The sequence below is a fragment of the Stegostoma tigrinum genome, chromosome 11 (assembly GCF_030684315.1).
Source record: "Stegostoma tigrinum isolate sSteTig4 chromosome 11, sSteTig4.hap1, whole genome shotgun sequence".
Classification (NCBI taxonomy): domain Eukaryota; kingdom Metazoa; phylum Chordata; class Chondrichthyes; order Orectolobiformes; family Stegostomatidae; genus Stegostoma; species Stegostoma tigrinum.
The window spans coordinates 8839511-8861402 of record NC_081364.1 but is presented as its reverse complement, the minus strand read 5'-3'; the positions used below and the strand labels follow the sequence as shown (position 1 = coordinate 8861402).

The 21892-nt window shown below is 42.0% G+C and overlaps 1 protein-coding gene across 1 annotated transcript in view; it reads left to right on the top strand.

Moving 5' to 3' along the window:
• p4htmb (prolyl 4-hydroxylase, transmembrane b) overlaps positions 1-21892 on the top strand; it is an 84217-nt gene that overhangs the window by 42696 nt on the left and 19629 nt on the right. Inside the window, exons 3-4 of the mRNA XM_048548055.2 lie at positions 5456-5646; positions 15986-16082. Of these exons, the coding sequence (XP_048404012.1) occupies positions 5456-5646; positions 15986-16082 (288 nt within the window). The remainder of the gene's footprint in view (positions 1-5455; positions 5647-15985; positions 16083-21892) is intronic.

Here is a 21892-nt window from a genome sequence, read left to right as displayed (position 1 = left end):
ATAATTATTTTGACCTTTATTATTTTCCTTTAATTATAAGTAAACTCTTGCGCAAAGTAAAATAAAACCCCAGGAACTACAGATGTTGGTTGAAACAAATAGGCAGAAATTGCTGGAGAAACTTAAAATGTCTGGCAGTATCTGTGGAGTGAAAGCATAGTCAAGTCGAGAACCCTGGGATCCCAAGAGTTCAGTGATTTATTTTTCTTTCTGATCCAAGGTAACAGTGATTTGAAAACTGATCTAACTAATGCCTTTTAACATTAAATATATTGGCAAATAATACTTTTTGTGAACTGGACTTATTGCAAATAATTTGTTTGTGTTTATAATTGGGTGAAGCAGCGATTAAATGAAGAGTAGACGTAAATATTTTTCATCATAAGATAACAAAGTGTGAAGCTGGATGAATACAGCCGGCCAAGCAGCATCTCAGGAGCACAAAAGCTGACGTTTCGGGCCTAGACCCTTCATCCACCTCTCTGATGAAGGGTCTAGGCCCGGAACGTCAGCTTTTGTGCTCCTGAGAGGCTGCTTGGCCTGCTGTGAACAGGTGAGACAAGCCCAGAATGCTTTTCTGCGCCGTAAAAGCACGCTGGGCAATAATTATATACTGTATTCTCAAGGGAGACGGGCGTTTCGTTTAAAGCACGATTCCTTTGCCGATGCAAATAGCAAGATTATTTTAACACGTGAAACGGGAATGCTGTGGAATATATTTTATCTGGTCATTTTGCTGTAAATTCTTGACGCAGTATTGAAATTATCTTTATTTATGAAGTCGTTTGGGTTTATTTCATTACCTCTCACGAATTAAGTATGGTTTGCTTTCAGTGATAATGGGAACTGCAGATGCTGGAGAATCCAAGACAATAAAGTGTGAAGCTGGATGAACACAGCAGGCCAAGCAGCATCTCGGGAGCACAAAAGCTGACATTTCGGGCCTAGACCCTTCATCCACCTCTCTGATGAAGGGTCTAGGCCCGGAACGTCAGCTTTTGTGCTCCTGAGAGGCTGCTTGGCCTGCTGTGAACAGGTGAGACAAGCCCAGAATGCTTTCCTGCGCCGTAAAAGCACGCTGGGCAATAATTATATACTGTATTCTCAAGGGAGACGGGCGTTTCGTTTAAAGCACGATTCCTTTGCCGATGCAAATAGCAAGATTATTTTAACACGTGAAACGGGAATGCTGTGGAATATATTTTATCTGGTCATTTTGCTGTAAATTCTTGACGCAGTATTGAAATTATCTTTATTTATGAAGTCGTTTGGGTTTATTTCATTATCTCTCACGAATTAAGTATGGTTTGCTTTCAGTGATAATGGGAACTGCAGATGCTGGAGAATCCAAGACAATAAAGTGTGAAGCTGGATGAACACAGCAGGCCAAGCAGCATCTCGGGAGCACAAAAGCTGACATTTCGGGCCTAGACCCTTCATCGGAGAGAAGGGTCTAGGCCCGGAACGTCAGCTTTTGTGCTCCCGAGATGCTGCTTGACCTGCTGTGTTCATCCAGCTTCACACTTTGTTATCATGGTTTGCATTCATGCGTGTTTGTTGCCTTTTAAAGAACATTCGTTATGTCGGCTAATTAAGGGGAGTCGATTGGATAGAAAACCTATCTGTAATAAAAAGATACATTTCTGTCATTAAGTCATACTTTGTTTCTCGTTACTTAAATCATCGGAGTTTAAGTCATAATCGAATATTTACCCTCTCCAGCTATATATTCTGGCTAGGGTTAATTTGGATATTACAACTTTTCTTGGATATTGCAATTTTTCTTAGTTGATGATACAATTCACTTTCTGTGATGATGCCTTTATTGTAATAGTTGCAAAAGAAAATCTGAGCATAGGGTATATGTGTTTTGTTCTTCTACTTGGAAACAGTAAGAATTCTTCCAGAAAGTAGAAATCCTACTTTCTAACTAAACTGAAGTTAGCGAAGGAAGATTCATCCCAGCGGGGAAAAAAAGCTCTTTAGTCATTTTAATTTTTTTGACGGCAGTAATTGAGGATTCTCCCCTGCTGTTAACAATTGTTGAACAGGACGCCTCGGGTAAACCTCCGGAATGAATTCTAACTATGAGTAAGAAAGTTGGGTTTCCATTTTTTAAAAATTATAATGGGAATTGAGTAGCCATTTTGCCAGTCACTAATCTGTTTTCCTTTTCATTAAGAATATACTTGGTGCCAGTTTTATTTTATATTTCTACATTCACTTAACATTTCTTTTAGAAACTGGTTGAGTACATTGAAAATCAATGTTCGGTGAGAATTATACCCAATGCTGCAGTTAGATGAAAATAATGCCTTGGGTGTAAAGGAGCATAAAATCACCTTTTCAAAGAGAAAGTGTTTTGTTAATTTTATGATTAATTTTTTTTCTTGCTAAGGACCCCTTTTGGGAAAGAAATAACATTTATTTTGCTTTTTTTAAAAGATAGAAATTATGAAGTTGGCAATGACCATGTGGATTCTTGTCTTATTTCTTGACATAAGAACGTTAAGATATAGGACATGGGTGTTGCTGGCAATGCCAGTATTTGTTGTCATCACTCATTAATTAAAATGGTATCAGAGAAGGAGTTCCAGGAATAATAAAAACAGAAAATTTTGGAGAAACTTAACAAGCCAGTCATTGTCTGCAGAGAGAAACAGAGTGAATGTTTTGAGGCCAATGTAATTCTTCTTCAAAACTGGTTACTGGTAACTTTATCTCTTTCTCATTCTACAGATTTTGTTAGAGCTGCTGTATTTCTGGAGCTCTTTGTTTTTATTTCAGATCTCCAGCATTTTGGTACTTTGCTTTTATTTAAGAGTTCCAGGATTTTGATCCAACAACAGTGAAAAAACAGATATATTGTTCTGTTAAGATAGTGAGTGACTTGGAGAGAAGCTTGCAGGTGCTTCCATATATCATCTGCCCTTGTCCTGACAGGTGGTAGAACTTGTGGTTTTGGAAGGTGTTGTCTAAGGATCCTGGGTGAGTTGCTGCTGTGCATTTTTTGGATGGTACAGACTGCTGCCGTTGGACTAGTAGTGAACAGAACGTCTGATACTCTGAATCTGAAGTGTCAGATTATGATTGAAACAGTTTTATTGCTAGTAACAGCCCGCAAAACCTCACTGGTGCCCAAGCTTTTACCCAAATTTGTTCTGAGCCAAGACAAAATATTGTAAATACTGGAAGTCTGAAACAAACATGTATCATCCTGGAGAAACTCAGCAGCTCTGGCAGCACCTGTGGAGAAACAGTTAATGTTTCAAGTCCAGTATGATTTTCTTCAGAAGAAAATCAACTGTTTCTTTCACCACAGAGCTGCCAGATGTATTGTGTTTCCCAGCATTTCGTGATTTTGTTCTAAATCTGTTGCATGACCCACACAACACAGTAGAGGGTGTCCTTAAATATTGAGCCCTCAGTCACTTCTGTCAATATTGTTATGAGACACACACACACACACACACACACACACACACACACACAAGCAACAGGTATCTTTGGTGATGACATAATCAAGTAGGTTTTTTTTCCTAGATAATAAAATGTGAGGCTGGATGAACACAGCAGGCCAAGCAGCATCTCAGGAGCACAAAAGCTGATGTTTCGGGCCTGGACCCTTCATCAGAGAGGGGGATGGGGAGAGGGAACTGGAATAAATAGGGAGAGAGGGGGAGGCGGACCGAAGATGGAGATTAAAGAAGATAGGTGGAGAGAGTATAGGTGGGGAGGTAGGGAGGGGATAAGTCAGTCCAGGGAAGACGGACAGGTCAAGGAGGTGGGATGAGGTTAGTAGGTAGATGGGGGTATGGCTTGGGGTGGGAGGAAGGGATGGGTGAGAGGAAGAACCGGTTAGGGAGGCAGAGACAGGTTGGACTGGTATTGGGATGCAGTGGGTGGGGGGGAAGAGCTGGGCTGGTTGTGTGGTGCAGTGGGGGGAGGGGACGAACTGGGCTGGTTTAGGGATGCAGTAGGGGAAGGGGAGATTTTGAAACTGGTGAAGTCCACATTGATACCATTAGGCTGCAGGGTTCACCAGTTTCAAAATCTCCCCTTCCCCTACTGCATCCCTAAACCAGCCCAGTTCGTCCACTCCCCCCACTGCACCACACAACCAGCCCAGCTCTTCTTCCCCACCCACTGCATCCCAATACCAGTCCAACCTGTCTCTGCCTCCCTAACCGGTTCTTCCTCTCACCCAAACCTTCCTCCCACCCCAAGCCGCACCCCCATCTACCTACTAACCTCATCCCACCTCCTTGACCTGTCCGTCTTCCCTGGACTGACCTATCCCCTCCCTACCTCCCCACCTATACTCTCTCCACCTATCTTCTTTACTCTCCATCTTCAGTCCGCCTCCCCCTCTCTCCCTATTTATTCCAGTTCCCTCTCCCCATCCCCCTCTCTGATGAAGGGTCCAGGCCCGAAACGTCAGCTTTTGTGCTCCTGAGATGCTGCTTGGCCTGCTGTGTTCATCCAGCCTCACATTTTATTATCTTGGAATTCTCCAGCATCTGCAGTTCCCATTATCTCTAGGTTTTTTTTCCTGTTTGATTTTCTGACCACTTCCGACATATCCACTTTGGCAGAACTATCAATAGTTCCACTACCAAGTCACTCTTTGTAGTGGTCATTGATGTCTCCAGCCAGAGTAAATTTTATCTTTTTGTTACCTCAGTGTTTCTCATGAGTGGTATTCATTGATTCAACTGGTGAAGGAGGGTAATAGGTAAGTTGTAATCAATAGGAGATTTCTTTGCCCATGTTTGATCTGATGCCATGGAGACTGAATGGGATCTGAAGTCACTGTTGAAGTCTCTCAGACTACTGACTCCTGATTTTATACCACTGTAACCACCATCTCTAGTGGGCCAGGGCATGCCATGGGTGGTGATGGAGGAGACTGGGACATTAGCTGCAAGTTGTGATTCAGTGAGTATGATTGTAGCAGCCAGTTGCTTGACGCATGTGTGACAGTCCACAGTAATGCAGTTGTCTCTGGTCAATTAGGAATGGGCAACAAATGCTGGCCCTGCCAGCATCCTGAGAATGAATGGGCTTTTATAAAAGTCCAGTATTTTCATAACGGCTGTTGATATTAGACTTCTATTCAAAGTTTATTTACTAATTAACCTTAAATTACTCCATTTTGTTTGGGATATTTTTCTTAGAGCATTAGTCAGGGTCTCTAGAAGATGCACCGAGCAGCCACCTTCACTCAAAAACGATTCCATGAAATGATAAGTCTTGATAAATAAATCCTATAAAGTCCCCATAATTTTAAGTGTCATAAACAGGTTGTGCAATACAAAAAAAAAACGGTAATTTATGTGGTGTTTTGCAGCATCTCAGAATACATCAAGTATTTCAAAGCCATTTGTAGTCATTGTTGATTTGTAATTTTTTGTATTTGCAGTTATTTATAATTTGTTAATTATATTTTCCTCAGAAATTGCTAACTTCCTTTCAGAGGAGGAATGCAAACTTGTCATACATCTAGCAAAGTTGAAGGGTCTCCAAGAGAGCCAGATTACGCCGTCTGACATTCAACAGGAGGCCATTGATGAGATGGATATCAGTAAGGAGGAAATTTTCAACTTACTTGACTACAATCAGGATGGACAGCTACAAATGAAAGAGGTATTTAATGTTACCTAAGGAAGATACCACATTGTTCTGTAGGTATCACAGCGCTTAAAATAATTTATGGCTTCAAGCAATCAATAAATTTTTGATTGTCACATTGCAGACATCTTATGCTGGGAGTAGTCAGGGTCAGCATTGTCAATGTTAGTTATGCAAATTCTCTTAAGGGTAAATCAGATTGGAGCAAATGATGCTCAGCCAACCTGTTTTTCAGAGCTGGGTTCTTTTAGCAGCCCTCTTATGGCATGATGGTAGTATTCCTATGCCAGAACTGCTCCAGAGGTGTGTAGTTACATCCCTGAACATGTCGATGAGAAAATATTTTTAAGAAGCATGAATTTCGTTCTCAAAAATAAAGCTTTTTTTTATTTACTGGGGTGGCTAATGGATATAAAAATACCATGTGATTTGGTGATGGGGAAAGAAAAACATTTGATTGCGAACAAGAGCACTTCAGGATATGAAAGGCAAAGCTGGATTCTTGATGGTTATTGGTACACAGTAATAGTATACTACCTCTGAACCAGGAGACCAGGGTTCAAATTCCACCTGCTCCAGTGGCATATAATAATATCCCTGAACAGTTTAATGGAAAAATTGAAAAAATGAAGAGCTGGATTATTTTAATTAGATTATTGGATGATACGATAGTTGGTTTTTCCAAGATAAGATAGAGATGGGTTATTCCCTATTTGGATGTTGGCTCCTGAACAAGAAAAATTAGAAACTGAGTTTTTTTAATTGCCTAATTCAACGTATGGATAACAGTCCGAAGGATAGATGAATGAATATAATGTGCTCCCGGATCGTGAACTTAATCAATGTTGTAAAAGGTAAAGCTCTCTCACTATCTAAATCCCACAAGAGAATTCCTTACCAATGATTTTCATATTTTCCATTTTCTATATCACATCCTAAGTTTACAGATGACACAAAGATAGGTGGAGGGACAGGTAGTATTGAGGAGGAGGGGAAGCTGCGGAAGGATTTGGACAGTTTAGGAGAGTGGGCAAAGAAGTAGCAGATCGAGTACGATGTGCGAAAGTGTGAAGTAATGCACTTTGGTGAGAAGAATAGAGACATAGACTATCTTCTAAAAGGGGAGAAAATTCAGAAGGCTGAAGTCAAAAAGACTTGGGAGTTCTGGTCCAGGATTCTCTCAAGATAAACTTGCAGGTCGAGCCAGCACCTAGGAAGACAATTGCAATTTCCTCTCATTTATTTTGAGAGGATTTGAATATAAAAGCAGGGATGTACTTCTGAAGCTCTACAAAGCTCTGATCAAGCTGCATTTGGAGTATTGTGCACAGTTTTGGACATCATTTCTCGGGAAGGATATACTGGCCCTGGCGTGGGTTCAGTGGAGGCTCAGGAGAATGTTCCCAGGAATGAAAAGCTTAACATTGGAGGCACATTTGATGACTCTCGGTCCATATGAGATGGAGTTTAGAAGGATGAGGGGGGATCTGATTGAAACTTACAGAATACTGACTGGCTGGACAGAGTGGATGTTGGAAAGATGTTTCCATTTGTAGGAGAGACTAAGATCCGAGAGCACAGCTTTAGAGTAAAAGGAAGACTTTTGTGAACAGAGATAAGGAGAAACTTGTTCACCAGAGAGTGGTGAATCTGTGGAATTCACTGCCACAGAAGGCTGTGGAGGCCAGGTTACTGAATATATTTAGGACAGAGATAGATAGGTTCTTGATTGTCAAGAGGATCAAGAGTTAGGGGGAGAAAGCAGGAGAATGGGGTTGAGAAACTTATCAACTATGATCAAATGGCAGAATAGACTCAATGGACTAAATGGCCTAATTTCTTCTGTGTCTGTTCATCTTATTGTCTTATCCCATGGACCTCAAAGTAAGCTTGTCATTTAAGCCTGTTGAAACAGTAGTCAAACCTGTTTTGATGGAAATTTTGTAACAAATGCACACAGGAGACTTTTCACACTTGCACTAGCTACTTTGGAGAAAGTCTATGGTGCAACAATATAATATTATTCTGACAAGTTGAAGTATTTGAAACTTCCAAATTAGACATGTAGATCTTGCATAAGTAATACTAAATTCCTATTGGTTGAATTATTGCACAGAATGATATCAGTGATTGCAAACTACATGGTTCAACTTATGGTGTCTCCTCTTGACCAAGTCACTGTGGTAAGGGGACTGGTATAAATATTAGGAATATATTTTAAAACTGTATAATTTTGTCAAAGGGAGAGTCCTTAAAATCTGAAGCAGCTGTTATTGATTATGATAAATTGTCTGGGAAAAGCCGCTATGCTTAAACTATACATCTTGCACTAGAATTTCTGATTCAGAAGAAATTGAGATCTTGGGCCCAAAGTATGTTGGGTGTTACGTTACCATTCAAAATTCTACTGAAATCTATTTACCTAATCTCAAAACTAAAACCTGATTTAAACTAACACAATTTGGAATCATAACAGAATTCTTTTCTCTTCCTTTCAATTTGTTGATGTATTTAAAAATGGCAACCTGACATAGTTTTGTTAATGCAATGAAAAATGAGTTCATCACCAAGAGTAGATATTTATAACAAAAGATGTCCAAACCTTTTGCTTTTATTAGTTCTTTGTATGCAAGTGTCACTGGCAAGATGACCATTTATAGTCAATCCCTAATTGTCCTCCAGAACAAGGTGGACAACCAACTCTTGAACTGCTGCTATCCATACAGCCATTGTGCTGTGAGCAACATGATTTTAAAATAACTGGAAATAGCTTTTTTTCATGAAAAAGTGTACGGAACCATTTAATAATTTCATCAGTAAAAGCTAGTCAGTTTATTAGAAAGTTAAATGTTCCTTGATATGAGAAGCTTGTCAAATGTGCAAGTTGGGGTTTGTGCACCAGAGAATGTGAGAGCTACCTCACACACTAAAGCAGCTTGTGAAATCTTTGTTGTTGGAGCTAGTTTAGGGTGAATTGAAGCTTCACCCTGTGGAAAAAAACAAATATGTCTTGGTGTGTAATTCATTTTCTCTCAAAATTTCCTAGACTTTGTGTCAGTTTCATTAATTCTTTCCAGATAAGAACATTAAAAACAGGATCAACACTTGGTCCAGTGATAATGGGAACTATAGATGCTGGAGAACCCAAGATGCGAGTAAAGTCTGAAGCTGGATAAACACAGCAGGCCAAGCAGCATCTCGGCATCATCCTCTGACACTTCCGCCATCTACAATCTGACCCCACCACCCAAGACATTTTTCCATCCCCACCCTTGTCTCCTTTCTGGAGAGACCACTCTCTCCGTGACTCCCTTGTTCGCTCCACACTGCCCTCCAACCCCACCACACCCAGCACCTTCCCCTGCAGCCGCAGGAAGTGCTACACTTGCCCCCATACCTCCTCCCTCACCCCTATCCCAGGCCCCAAGATGACATTCCATATTAAGCAGAGGTTCACCTGCACATCAGCCAATGTGGTATACTGTATCCATTGTACCCGGTGTACCCTCCACTACATTGGGGAAACCAAGCGGAAGCTTGGAGACCGCTTTGCAGAACACCTCCGCTCGGTTCGCAATAAACAACTGCACCTCCCAGTCACAAACTATTTCAACTCCCCCTCCCATTCTTGAGATGACATGTCCATCATGGGCCTCCTGCAGTGCCACAATGATGCCACCCAAAGGTTGCAGGAACAACAACTCATATTCTGCTTGGGAACCCTGCAGCCCAATGGTATCAATGTGGACTTCACCAGCTTCCAAATCTCCCCTTCCCCCACTGCATCCCAAAACCAGCCCAGCTCGTTTCCCCCCCCCCCGCCACTGCACCACACAACCAGCCCAGCTCTTCCCCTCCCCCCCCCCACTGCATCCCAAAACCAGCCCAGCCTGTCTCTGCCTCCCTAACCTGTTCTTCCTCTCACCCATCCCTTCCTCCCACCCCAAGCCGCACCTCCATCTCCTACCTACTAACCTCATCCCACCTCCTTGACCTGTCCGTCTTCCCTGGACTGACCTATCCCCTCCCTACCTCCCCACCTATACTCTCCTCTCCACCTATCTTCTTTTCTCTCCATCTTTAGTCCGCCTCCCCCTCTCTCTCTCTATTTATTCCAGAACCCTCACCCCATCCCCCTCTCTGATGAAGGGTTTAGGCCCGAAACGTCAGCTTTTGTGCTCCTGAGATGCAGCTGTGTTCATCCAGCTTCACACTTTATGATCTCAACACTTGGTCCACTCGTGTCTGTTCTGCCATTTAGTCAAAGCATAGCTAAATTTGTAACTCAACATCACTTTCCCATCCTATCCCTACAGTCTTGACTGTCCTGCAACAGAGTCCCTAATTCTAGCCAGGGGAAACAGCCTCTCAGCATTGACCATGTCAAATTCTCTTAAGAAATTTGTGTTTCAATGAGATCACCTCTTATTGTTAAACTCTGCAGGGTATAGATTCAGTCTGCTCAGTTCCTTTTTTTAAAGGAACAAAAGAGAAGTACAGCATAGGAACAGGCCCTTCAGCTCTCCAAGCCTGTGCCAATCATCATGCCCAAACTAAGCTAATAAACAAATATTCTGAGGCACAAGGTGTAGAGCTGGATAAACACAGCAGGCCAAGCAGCATCATAGGAGCAGGAAAGCTGACGTTTCAGGCCTAGCTCTACACTTTGTTACCTCAGATTCTGCAGCATCTGCAGTTCTTACTATCTCTGAAACAAATATTCTGCTCTTATTTGTCCATATTCCTCTATTGCCTCCCTATTCATGTAACCTTCCAGATGCCTCTTAAATATTGCCAATGTGCCTGCTTCCACCACCTTTCTGGTAGTGTGCTCCAGGCTCCTACCACTCTCTGCATGAAAAACTTCCCTCGCACACCAGCCTTAAACCATCCCCCTCTTGTTTTGAACCTAAGCCCCCTTGTAATCGAAACTTAAACCCTGGGAAAAAGCCTCAGACTATCCACCCTATTTAATAATATTGCCTTTCATAATATTGTAGATTTCTATCAGGTTTCCTCTCAGCTGCTGTCTTTCCAGTGAAATTAGTCTTTTTAACCTTTCCTCATAGCCAATGCCCTCAAGACCAAGCAACATCTTGGTGAACCTTTGCTGCACTCTCTCTAAAGCTTCCACATCCTTATGGTAGAGTGATGACCAAAACTGTGCACAATCATCCAAATGTGGCCTAATAAGCATTTTATGTTGCTGCAAGATAACAGTGTGGAATTGAAGGAGAACAGCAGGCCAGGCAGCATCAAAGGAGCAGGAAAATTGATGTTTTGGGCTGGGACCCATCTTCAGAAATGGCGGCGGGGCAAGAGACCACCAAAATAAATAGAGAGAGGAGGGGTGGGGACCGGGAAGTAGATGGGATGGTGATAGGTGAGTGCAGGTAGGCAGTGGTGGGGATTGCTTAGTGAGGTGGAAGGAGCAGATAGGTGGGAGAGAAGACGGAACAGGTTGTGTCAGGTCAAGGAGAAGTGGATGAGAGGGAGGTTGGTCATGGGATGAGGCTGCAGGTGGGGAGATTTTGAAACTGGTAAAGTCCACATTGAGACCATTGGGTTGTAGTCTCACAAGGCGTAATATGAGGAAATGCGAGAGATGAGGTCGAGAGCATTTTCGACTACCGAACGGGGCAAGTTGCAGTCCTTGAAATAAGAGAACATTTGGGATGTTCGGGAGAGGATTGCCCCATCTTGGGAGCAGACGCGGCATAGGTGGAGGAATTGGGAGTAGGGGATCGCATTCTTGTTGGAAGGCAGGTGAGAGGAGGTGTAGTCTAGGTATCTCTTGCATTTCCCAAATGTCTGCCCTCACATACCCTCCCCACAACTAAAACAAAGACAGAATCCCCCTTGTCCTCACATATCACCTCACTAACCTCCATATTCAATTTGTCATTCTCTGTCACTTCCGCCACCTGCAATCTGACCCCACAACCAAAGATATATTTCCCTCTCCACCCTATCTGCCTTCTGTAGGGACCACTCTCTCCATGAGTCCCTCATCTGCTCCTGACTTCCCACTAGCCTCATCACCCCTGGCACCTTTCCCTCCAAGCACAGGAAGTGCTACATTTGTCCCTACACCTGCTCCGTCACCTCCATCCAAGGCACCAAACAAACCTTTCACATCAGAGAGAGGTTCACCTGCAGATCCGGCAATATGGTCTATTGCATCCGTTGCTCCCAATGTGGACTCCTGTACGTCGGTGAGACCAAGTGGAGGTTCGGACACTGCTTTGTAGACTACCTGCGCCCTGTTCATGAAAAACGACATCAGCTTTCAGTTGTGAACCATTTCATAGAACATAGAACATTACAGCACAGTACAGGCCCTTCGGCCCTCGATGTTGTGCCGACCTGTCATACCGATCTCAAGCCCATCTAACCTACACTATTCCATGTAAGTCCATATGCTTGTCCAATGACGACTTAAATGTACCCAAAGTTGGTGATTCTACTACCATTGCAGGCAAAGCGTTCCATTCCCTTACTACTCTCTGAGTAAAGAAACTACCTCTGACATCTGTCCTATATCTTTCACCCCTCAATTTAAAGCTATGCCCCCTCGTGCTCGCCATCACCATCCTAGGAAAAAGGCTCTCCCTATCCACCCTATCTAACTCTCTGATTATTTTATATGTTTCAATTAAGTCACCTCTCAACCTTCTTCTCTCTGATGAAAACAGCCTCAAGTCCCTCAGCCTTTCCTCGTAAGACCTTCCCTCCATACCAGACAACATCCTAGTAAATCTCCTCTGCACCCTTTCCAAAGTTTCCACATCCTTCTTACAATGCGGTGACCAGAACTGTACACAATACTCCAAGTGCGGCCGCACTGGAGTTTTGTACAGCTGCAGCATAACCTCTTGGTTCCGGAACTCGATCCCTCTATTAATAAAAGCTAAAATACTGTATGCCTTCTTAACAGCCCTGTCAACCTGGGTGGCAACTTTCAAGGATCTGTGTACATGGACACCCAGATCTCTCTGCTCATCTACACTACTAAGAATCTTACCATTAGCCCTGTACTTTGCCTTTCGGTTACTCCTACCAAAGTGCATCACCTCACACTTGTCTGCATTAAACTCCATTTGCCACCTCTCAGCCCAGCTCTGCAGCTTATCTATGTCTCTCTGCAACCTATAGCATCCTTCGTCACTATCCACAACTCCACCGACCTTAGTGTCATCTGCAAATTTACTAACCCATCCTTCTACACCCTCATCCAGGTCATTTATAAAAATGACAAACAGCAGTGGACCCAACACCGACCCTTGTGGTACACCACTAGTAACTGCTCTCCAGGATGAACATTTCCCATCAACTACCACCCTCTGTCTTCTTTCAGCAAGCCAATTTCCGATCCAAACTGCTATGTCTCCCACAATTCCATTCCTCCGCATTTTGTACAATAGCCTATTGTGGGGAACCTTATCGAACGCCTTGCTGAAATCGGGAACCTTATCGAACGCCTTGCTGAAATTGGGAACCTTATCGAACGCCTTGCTGAAATCAACTCCCCCTCCAACTCCCTGGGTGGCATGTCCATCCTGTGCCTCTTCCAGTGTCACAATGATGCCACCTGGAAACTGGAGGAGCAGCACCTCATGTTCCACTTTGGGAGCCGACAACCCAATGGTCTCAATGTGGACTTTACCAGTTTCAAAATCTCCCCACCTCCGGCCTCATCCCATGACCAACCGTCCCTCTCATCCATGCCTCGTTGACCTGACACAACCTGTCCATCTTCTCTCCCCCCATCTGCTCCTCCCACCTCACTGACCAATCCCCACCACTGCCTACCTGCACTTGCCAATCACCATCCCACCTACCTTCCCCAGTCCCACCCCTACTGTCTATTTATTTTGGAGATCCCTTCCTCCTCCGCCATTTCTGAAGAATGGTTCCAGCCTGAAACATGAACTTTCCTGCTCCTCTGATGCTACCTGTCCTGCTGTGCTCCTTCAGCTCCACACTGTTATCTTTGACTCCAGCATCAGCAGCTCTTACTATCACTTACATAGACATGGTCTGCCAACTCTTGTACTCCATGCCCCGGCCAATGAAAGGAGGCATGCCACTTGCCTTCTTAATCACTTTGGCCACCTGTGTTGTCCTTTTAAAGGAACTATTGACCCGCACACCCAGATCCATCTGTATGTAAATCTTCCTAAGGGGGTTCTGCCATTTACTGGATAATTGACACCTAAATTTGATCCTGCAAAATGCATCATTTCATATTTGTCTGGATTAAGCTCCATCTGCCACTTCTGTGTCCAAGTCACCAATCTATCCACATCCTGTTGTATCCTTTCACAATCGTTAGCAATATCAGCAACTTCACCAATCTTTGTGTCATCTGCAAACTCACTAATCAGACCATCCGTGTTTTCCTCCAGGTCGTTTATATGTACTACAAACAACAGAGGACCAAAGACTGATCTCTGTGAACCAGTTGAATACCATTACTTACTGGTCTCCATTCTGAACAACACCCTTCCACAGCTACCCTCTGTCTTCTATGACCAAGCCAGTGTTGTATTGCTCACCCTGAATGATTTTAGTTTTTGTACTAATCTGCCATGTGGGATTTTATTAAATGCCTTACTAAAATCCATATAAATTATATCCATAGCACTTCCTTCATCGATTATCTTTGTTACCTCTCCAAAAAAGGCAATTAGGTTGGTTAGACATGACCTTTCATCCTGGAAATCAATTCACTGAGCCTTCATTTCACTTCCGAAGGCAAGTTTTCTTTTAATCAAAGCTTTGTTATTGCAACAAGCTTTCTTACTTCCAACAAAAACTAATTTGATTCCTGACCATTTATTGCTGTCAGAAACAAGCTGAAAGTCTGCCCTCTTTATTTAACCTTGATAAGAAGGGAAAGTATTTTTGAAGTAATAACTGTTTGCTGAAAATAAGAACCTCTTCTGAACCCCTATCTATGTCTACTATGCCTTTAATGTCTGTGTCTTCAGCTGTCTGGGCCCCAAGGTCCCTAATTTTCTAACAAAAACTCTATCTGTTTGACCTATAAGTCTTCGTTACCTCTTTATGAAACTGTCTTATCTATATTTTCTTATGATAAAGATGTTGCATAGTTACAAGTTGCTGTGGAATATGAAATAGGAATAGGTACAAAGACTGCCTTTAGCTATTTTAACATTAATTACTGCTGGTCAATACCAATTTAAACTTATTTCCTTTATATTCTGTACCCTTAGCATTTTCAAGTTTACATTGTCTTTCAAATGTTTATCTGCTTCAGATTCTACCATTGATACCAAGGGGATTGATAGGACTTAGTCTACTGTCTCCACAAAACAGTCTCTATCCTCCGTTAAAGTGTGTGGTTTCTTTCACTTCTTTTGTATTCATTCATGACATCATTATTGCCCATTCCTAGTTGCCATTGAGAAGCTGATATTGAGCTGCCTTCTTGAACTGCTTCAATCCATCTGGCATTGGTACATCCACAATCCCATTGGTGGGGGGGGCGGTTTGGTGCAGTTGTTATTCTGTCTTTATTCTGAGGATGTGATCTAAGCTGAAGTAAACTCCCGTCAACTCTGAGTAAGAGCAAGAAGGAAACTCAGAACGAAGTCAAAGGAAAATTGGGACTGATAGAATGGGAGATAATGGGAACTGCAAATGCTGGAGAATCCGAGATAACAAAGTGTGGAGCTGGATGAACACAGCAGCTCAAGCAGCATCTTAAGAGCACAAAAGCTGACATTTCGGGCCTAGACCCTTCAACAGAAAAGGGGGATGGGGGAGGGGATTCCAAAATAAATAGGGAGAGAGGGGGAGGCGGACCGAAGATGGATAGAGGAGAAGATATCCACCTATCTTCTCCTCTATCCATCTTCGGTCCGCCTCCCCCTCTCTCCCTACTTATGTTGGAATCCCCTCCCTATCCCCCTTTTCTGATGAAGGGTCTAGGCCCGAAACGTCAGCTTTTGTGCTCCTGAGATGCTGCTTGGCCTGCTGTGTTCATCCAGCTCCACACTTTGTTATCTCAGATAGAAAGGGAGCTTTCTAGTGATTTGGAGCTATTATTCCTTTTTTGTGGTTGACAGAGATGCACAATGACACTGCAACTGGACATGAAAATATCAGATACAAGACTGGAAGTTAGTTTGAAGTTTGAAAAAAATTAACTTCTACTAATTTCATGTCTTACAGCTGGAAAGCATAGTATTTCACAGTAGGTTACCCTGTTGTACCCTCACCAGATTTATACTCCACACCCCCTATATCTTTTTTGTTTGCCTGATTTGTGTAGTATTGTATGGCATGCTGATAACTGTTTTTGAATAATTGTTATTTTTAATAACAGGTCTTGACCCATACACGTTTCGGCGATGGAGTCTGGATTACTCCTGAAAATATTCGAGAAATTTACACGGGTCTTGAGGCTGACCCTGATGGAAACGGTGAGAAATCTTTAATCAGGTGGAAAGACTGAGAAGCTTTGAGTAGATATGGTTAAGAGGAGATTTAAAGGTAGCATTCAAAATGATGAATTATGAAAATTTTTATAAGTGTTGATAGAGAGAAACTGTTTCCACTGAAAGGGAATCAGTAAACAGAGGATACAGACTTAAGTTAATTTGGGAAAGAATTGGGAAGGAGTTGAATCCTTTTTAAGAAAAGGTGGAGTTATGATTTTTAAGATTCAATGATATCATAAAATTGCTACACATTATATGTATTTCACTGCAGATGAGTAACATAATCTGATAATCTTGTGATATGCTTTTCAGTGTGAAAACAGACATTCAAGGAATTTGTCTTCATTGGATTCTTAGATTTTAGCCCTTTATGCTTCCTAGACAATTCGGCAATTCAGTGGGGAAGCTGGGAAATACAGACTGGGAAGTTCCCAAGTTGAGTGGTCAGCCTGTTCCAAGTTAGCTGATTTTACAAAAGTTGCAGCTGCCCAATGTGGATTCAGGATCAAGAGAGGATGTTCAGTCAGAGAATGTCAATTTGCGAACTGGACTGTGAGCCTTGCTGGAAATTGCATGCACGTGTGTTACCCTGAACATTTAAAAGACCACAGACATATTCTAAATTCACACTTAAGTAAATGGACTACAGTTGGATACAATTGTGTATTGTTATGATATCATACCAGTCATTTTGAGAATGTATGTTTAATAAATCCCACCATAATAAATTATAAGATGGTATTCAATAATTTGTAGATTTGTCCAAGAATGACCATGATAGCTATTGGAGGATTGTACAAACACACCTAGCTCATTACTGTCTATCACACATTGAACCTGCCACCTCTACCTGGCCTGGATTGTCTTACATTATTTGACTTGCATTAAGAACGGTCAGTTGTGCAAGCAATGAGGGATGAGCCATAAAAGTATCCTTGCCAATTTTACCATCATTCCAAAAACAAACCAAAAACAGAAAAATTGCAGGAATGGACACACGAGGGGGAGAAAAGAGGGATAAATGAAGAGGGGAAAATTAAGGTGGGGGCTGAAGTCGAGATTTTGGTTAGTGAAAGGTACTTGGTGAATTGGATAATGTATCAAAGCCTTCATGATGTTTCGTTGATGAAGTAATGTTTAGCTAGTCTAAATAAGACAGTTATATCACAATGGACTCTTCTTACAGTTTTACCAGTTATTAGAATTACTCCCATTGATTTTGGGCAATGTTACACACTCACATGTAATCAGGAAGTTATCATGCTACTTCATTCATACAGAAAGACCGATTCATAAATTGATTCTGTCGTCTCCATTCACTAATTGCGGATGTAAAACTAAAGGAGGTTGTTGATTAGGATCACAATAGCTCCTGGTACTCCTGCATTGCTGGTACTAGAGAATGCCCCTATTGTCAATGGAATACAACTGGTCTTGCAAATTTTCTGTTTGCATTATTCAGTGGAGAAAACTCTGACAAGAGCGGATGCAATTTTAGATGTAAACAACCAGTCAAGAAATTTCACTGCTTCATTTCAAACATTTTCACCCACTGCTTTCCCATATCAGCTCTATGTGACGAGGTATGATTTTGTACAGCCTGAACTGGTATTCTCCAGACTTTCCATTTTGTGTATTTCAACATTTATTCTAGAACAATTGGTGCAGATGGCCCAGCTTTTGAATAGATATTGTGTTGTAAGGTACTAAAGTATTTATTTCATAGTTTTGTTCCACACTATGAACAATTTCATGAGAAAAACTAACTTACTCCATGGTCTCTGCCTTTCTTAGAGGTGAAAAGAAAAGTGGAAATCCGAAACAGAAATTGCAACAGCGGGATCTAAAAATGAAATGTAGGCTGGCATTTCAGAAGGGAAAACATAATCAAAGTTGAAATCAATGCAAGGCTTCCTGTTCATTGAAGAGTCTAAAGTACACTGTTTGGGTAGACTCAAGCAAGCTGTAGTCAAAATTGAGCTTTGGAAATGAAAAGCTAGAATATTCCAGGGAATATTCTTCAAATTAAGAATGAATGACTGATTTATTGTCACCTATATCTAAGGAGATACAATAAAAAGTGTTCTGTCATCACAATCCAGTGCCATTTTGAGGCAAAAAATAGGAAAACTAAATAGTGTTCACTTAAATAGTGTTCATCTTCATCAGCTGGGGTCTCAAACATGGTTCCAGGACATATGCAAGGTCTCTGCAAGATTCCTGCTCCTTTCCAGCACCTCCCTACACATACTGCCTGATTCTTATGCTTGCTGGGAGTGCAGAGGTATGGGCTTTCTACATCTGTGCTTTTGCTTTTTAATTAGAAACTTGGCATTAGCTGGCATTATCCAAGGGAATATTGCCTGCTGTTCATAACTTCAGAAGTACAGGCACAAAGGTACTGTGCATATGTCAGCAACGTTATATGCCTTGACACCAGCACCCCCCAACCCCCCCCCCACCCATGAGCATGGAATCTCATCAAATCTTTTTATAAATGATTTTTGTATGGTTTGTTTTGGCAAATATTGAGTTGTTTCCGGGGTACCCACACTCTCATGAGGTCCTCAAGAGGAATCTGTTGTTTTAGTTGAATCTCCTGAAACCATTTGATTTGACTTCACCTGTTATTAGATTTTTATATTTCTTGCTGTATTTTTTGACTTGTTTTCTGTCTACACAGTAATAAGTGTTTCCAGCTCTGTTTCTTTTTCTTTGGATAGCTTTTTTGGAAGTTAGGATGGAGGTCCTTGGGAGAGTGCCAACTTTTGCGGGGGGTCTGTTACACAGAAGAGTCTGAAAACCAGAGTTTCTATTCAGTGCTAATCATCCTTGCCTCAGCTGAATAGTCATGAGGGTAGATAATATAAAGAAGGTATTAGGTGGAATTGATGGTGTACGTTAAGCTTTAAGCCCCCATAATGAGTTAAAACCACAGGGGGTAGTACATCCATTATGGCATTTGCACATCTACTTTTCTTTTCTCTGAGGGAGGGCGTACTTCCTAGTGCTAGTTTGCTGTAATCCTTGCTATGACTTCTTACCTGCTGGGTTTCAGACAATTAGCTTTTGATTACCTTTTTTTTGTCTTGTTACAATTTACAGGGAAGCTATTTCTAACCTTTCTATTTTTGACATGTATCTTCCTTTCCCTCTTCACTACGATACAATTTTTCTCTTTAGTTAAACAGCAACTTGTACTGAGGTGCATTTCTGAAAACATGCTTTACCTTTCTGTTTTTCACCTTGCACTCATAAGGAATGAGTGCTGGCGAACCATTAAACTGGGTATGTAGCCAGCCCAAGCTGGGATAATGCAGTTCAGGACAGAATGGGACTGTATTCCTTGAACTATGATAGAAAAATAGCTAAATCCATTAATTTCAACCAGTAAACCCTTGTCAGAACACATGTTGGTGTAAACAGGATTTATCTGAAGTGCAATGTCCCTTTCTATACTCCAGCTTTCAGACACTCACTGTCTAGCCTGTTATCGGAAGAATAGACAAATCAGCCTGCTTGATGGGCACCATATCAATGAATATGCACTCCCACCACTACTGATGCTCAGTAGGAGCAGTGTATACATATCTGCAAGATGCACTGCAGAAATTCACCAAAAACCTTTAGCCAGCACCTTCTAAATCCACAAATACGTCCATCTATAAGGGAAACAGATACATGGGACCCCCACCACCTGCATACTGTCTTCTAAGCCACTCACTATCCTGTCTTGGAAATATATCACTGTCCCTTAGGTGTTGCTGGGTCAGTATCCTGGAATTTCCTCCCTAACGCCTATGTGGGTTAACCTACAGCATGTGTACTGCAGCGGTTCAAGAAGGCAGCTCCTCACCACCTTCTCAAGGGCAATAAATACTAGCCCAGAGAGTGATACCCATGATGCACAAGTGCATTAAAACATGGTTACTCAGGTGAGAGATCTGCCAACATTGAAACCTTTAAGACTTTCAATGCTCCAGAAGTTTGAGCACACGATTCTCCAACCTTTTATTTAGAAGATTGTCTTTCAAGTGAAATGTTAAACTAAGTCTCCTGTCTTGGGTGGCGTAAAGGATTCCAAGGAATTATTCGCAGAGGAGTGGTTGGCCTCTTCCTGGTATCCTGATTAATACTGATCCCTAACTAAACTTGTTTTCATCATTTTTAGCTATTTGTGGGGTGTTGATGCAAACAACTTGATTGACATATTTTCCACATCACACCAGTGATTATATTGCAATATTATTTAATTGAAGGTAAAGTACTTTGGATTGTCCAGAGATGATGAGAAGCATTGCATTTATGCAAATTCTTCATTTACAGACTATTTCTTAGCAAAGGGCATTGAAAGGATATGATACATTGATAATTTTGTTTTTAAAATTGTTCTCAGGATACAAGGCCAGTAATTGGTGTCGGTTGCTAATTGGCCTTAAGGAGGTGGTGGTGAGGCGCCTTGAAGCTGTGCAGTCCATGTGGCATCGATAGACTTAAAATGCTGTTGGGCAGGAATTTCAGGAATTTGACTCTGTGACAGTGAAGGAACAGCAATATTCTTCCAAGTCTGGATTTTTCTGTGATTTGGAGGGAACAGTAGGTTGTGCTGTTTTTTGCATCTGCTATCCTTATTTGAGGCAGTGGAAGCTGCACGTTTGGAAGGTGCTGTTAAATTAGCCTTGACAATTAGCTATAATGGTACCCACTGGTTCCATTGAGCACAGGAGGCAGAAGAAATGAATGCTTTAGTTGGTGAATGGGTTTTGATAAAGCAGATCAGAACTTGCTTTATCCTAAATGGTTGTGATTCAAGGTTGTTGGAGATCGCCTTTTCCAGGCAAGTGGAGAATATTTCATCACACTTCTGACTCATGCATTCCAGATGTCCCTGGAATTCAGAGGATCAGATATCCATTCCAGAACTTCCACCTCTGATCTGCTCTTGTGGCTATAGCATTTATACGGTTGACCCAGTTAAGTTTCATATCAGTAATAATTCACATAACGTTGATGTTGGGGAAATTCAGCATTGCAAATGCCTTGAATGTCAGGAAGAGGTGGTTAGATTCTCTCCTGTTGGTAATGGCTATCACTGGGCAATTGCCATGTAAAAGTTACTTGGCACATATCAACCTAGGACTGAGTATTATCCAGGTCTTGCTGTGTGCAGGCACAGCCATACTTCAGTAATTGAGGAATTGAAAATAGTACTAGCCACTATGCAATCATCAGTGCTTTTGCTAATGCCGCGGGGGAGGGTTTAAACTAATGTGGCAAAGAGATGGGAACCAAATATTGGATGGAAAAGAGGTAGCAACAAAAGCCTGTGGAGAACTAGATAGTGGAATCAGTGTGACTAAAGGGAATAGTAGTCAGGGAGCAGTTGAGGAACACAAAGGGACAGGTGGTCTGAGGTGCATTTGTTTTAATGCAAGAAGTAATAATAGTATAATAGTGTAGGTTAGATGGGCTTGAGATCGGTATGACAGGTCAGCACAACATCGAGGGCTGAAGGGCCTGTACTGTGCTGTAATGTTCCATGTTCTATGTTCTAAGTGTAGTAGATAAGGCAGATGAGCTTAGGGCTTGGATCGGTACCTGGAAGTGTGATGTTATTGCTATTACTGAGACTTGGTTGAGGGAAGGGCATGATTGGCAACTAGTTGTCCCAGGATATCGCTGCTTCAGGCGGCATAGAGAGGGAGGTAAAAGGGGTGGAGGAGTTGCAATACTGGTCAAAGACGATATCACAGCCGCACTGAAGGAGGGCCCCATGGAGGACTCAAGCAGTG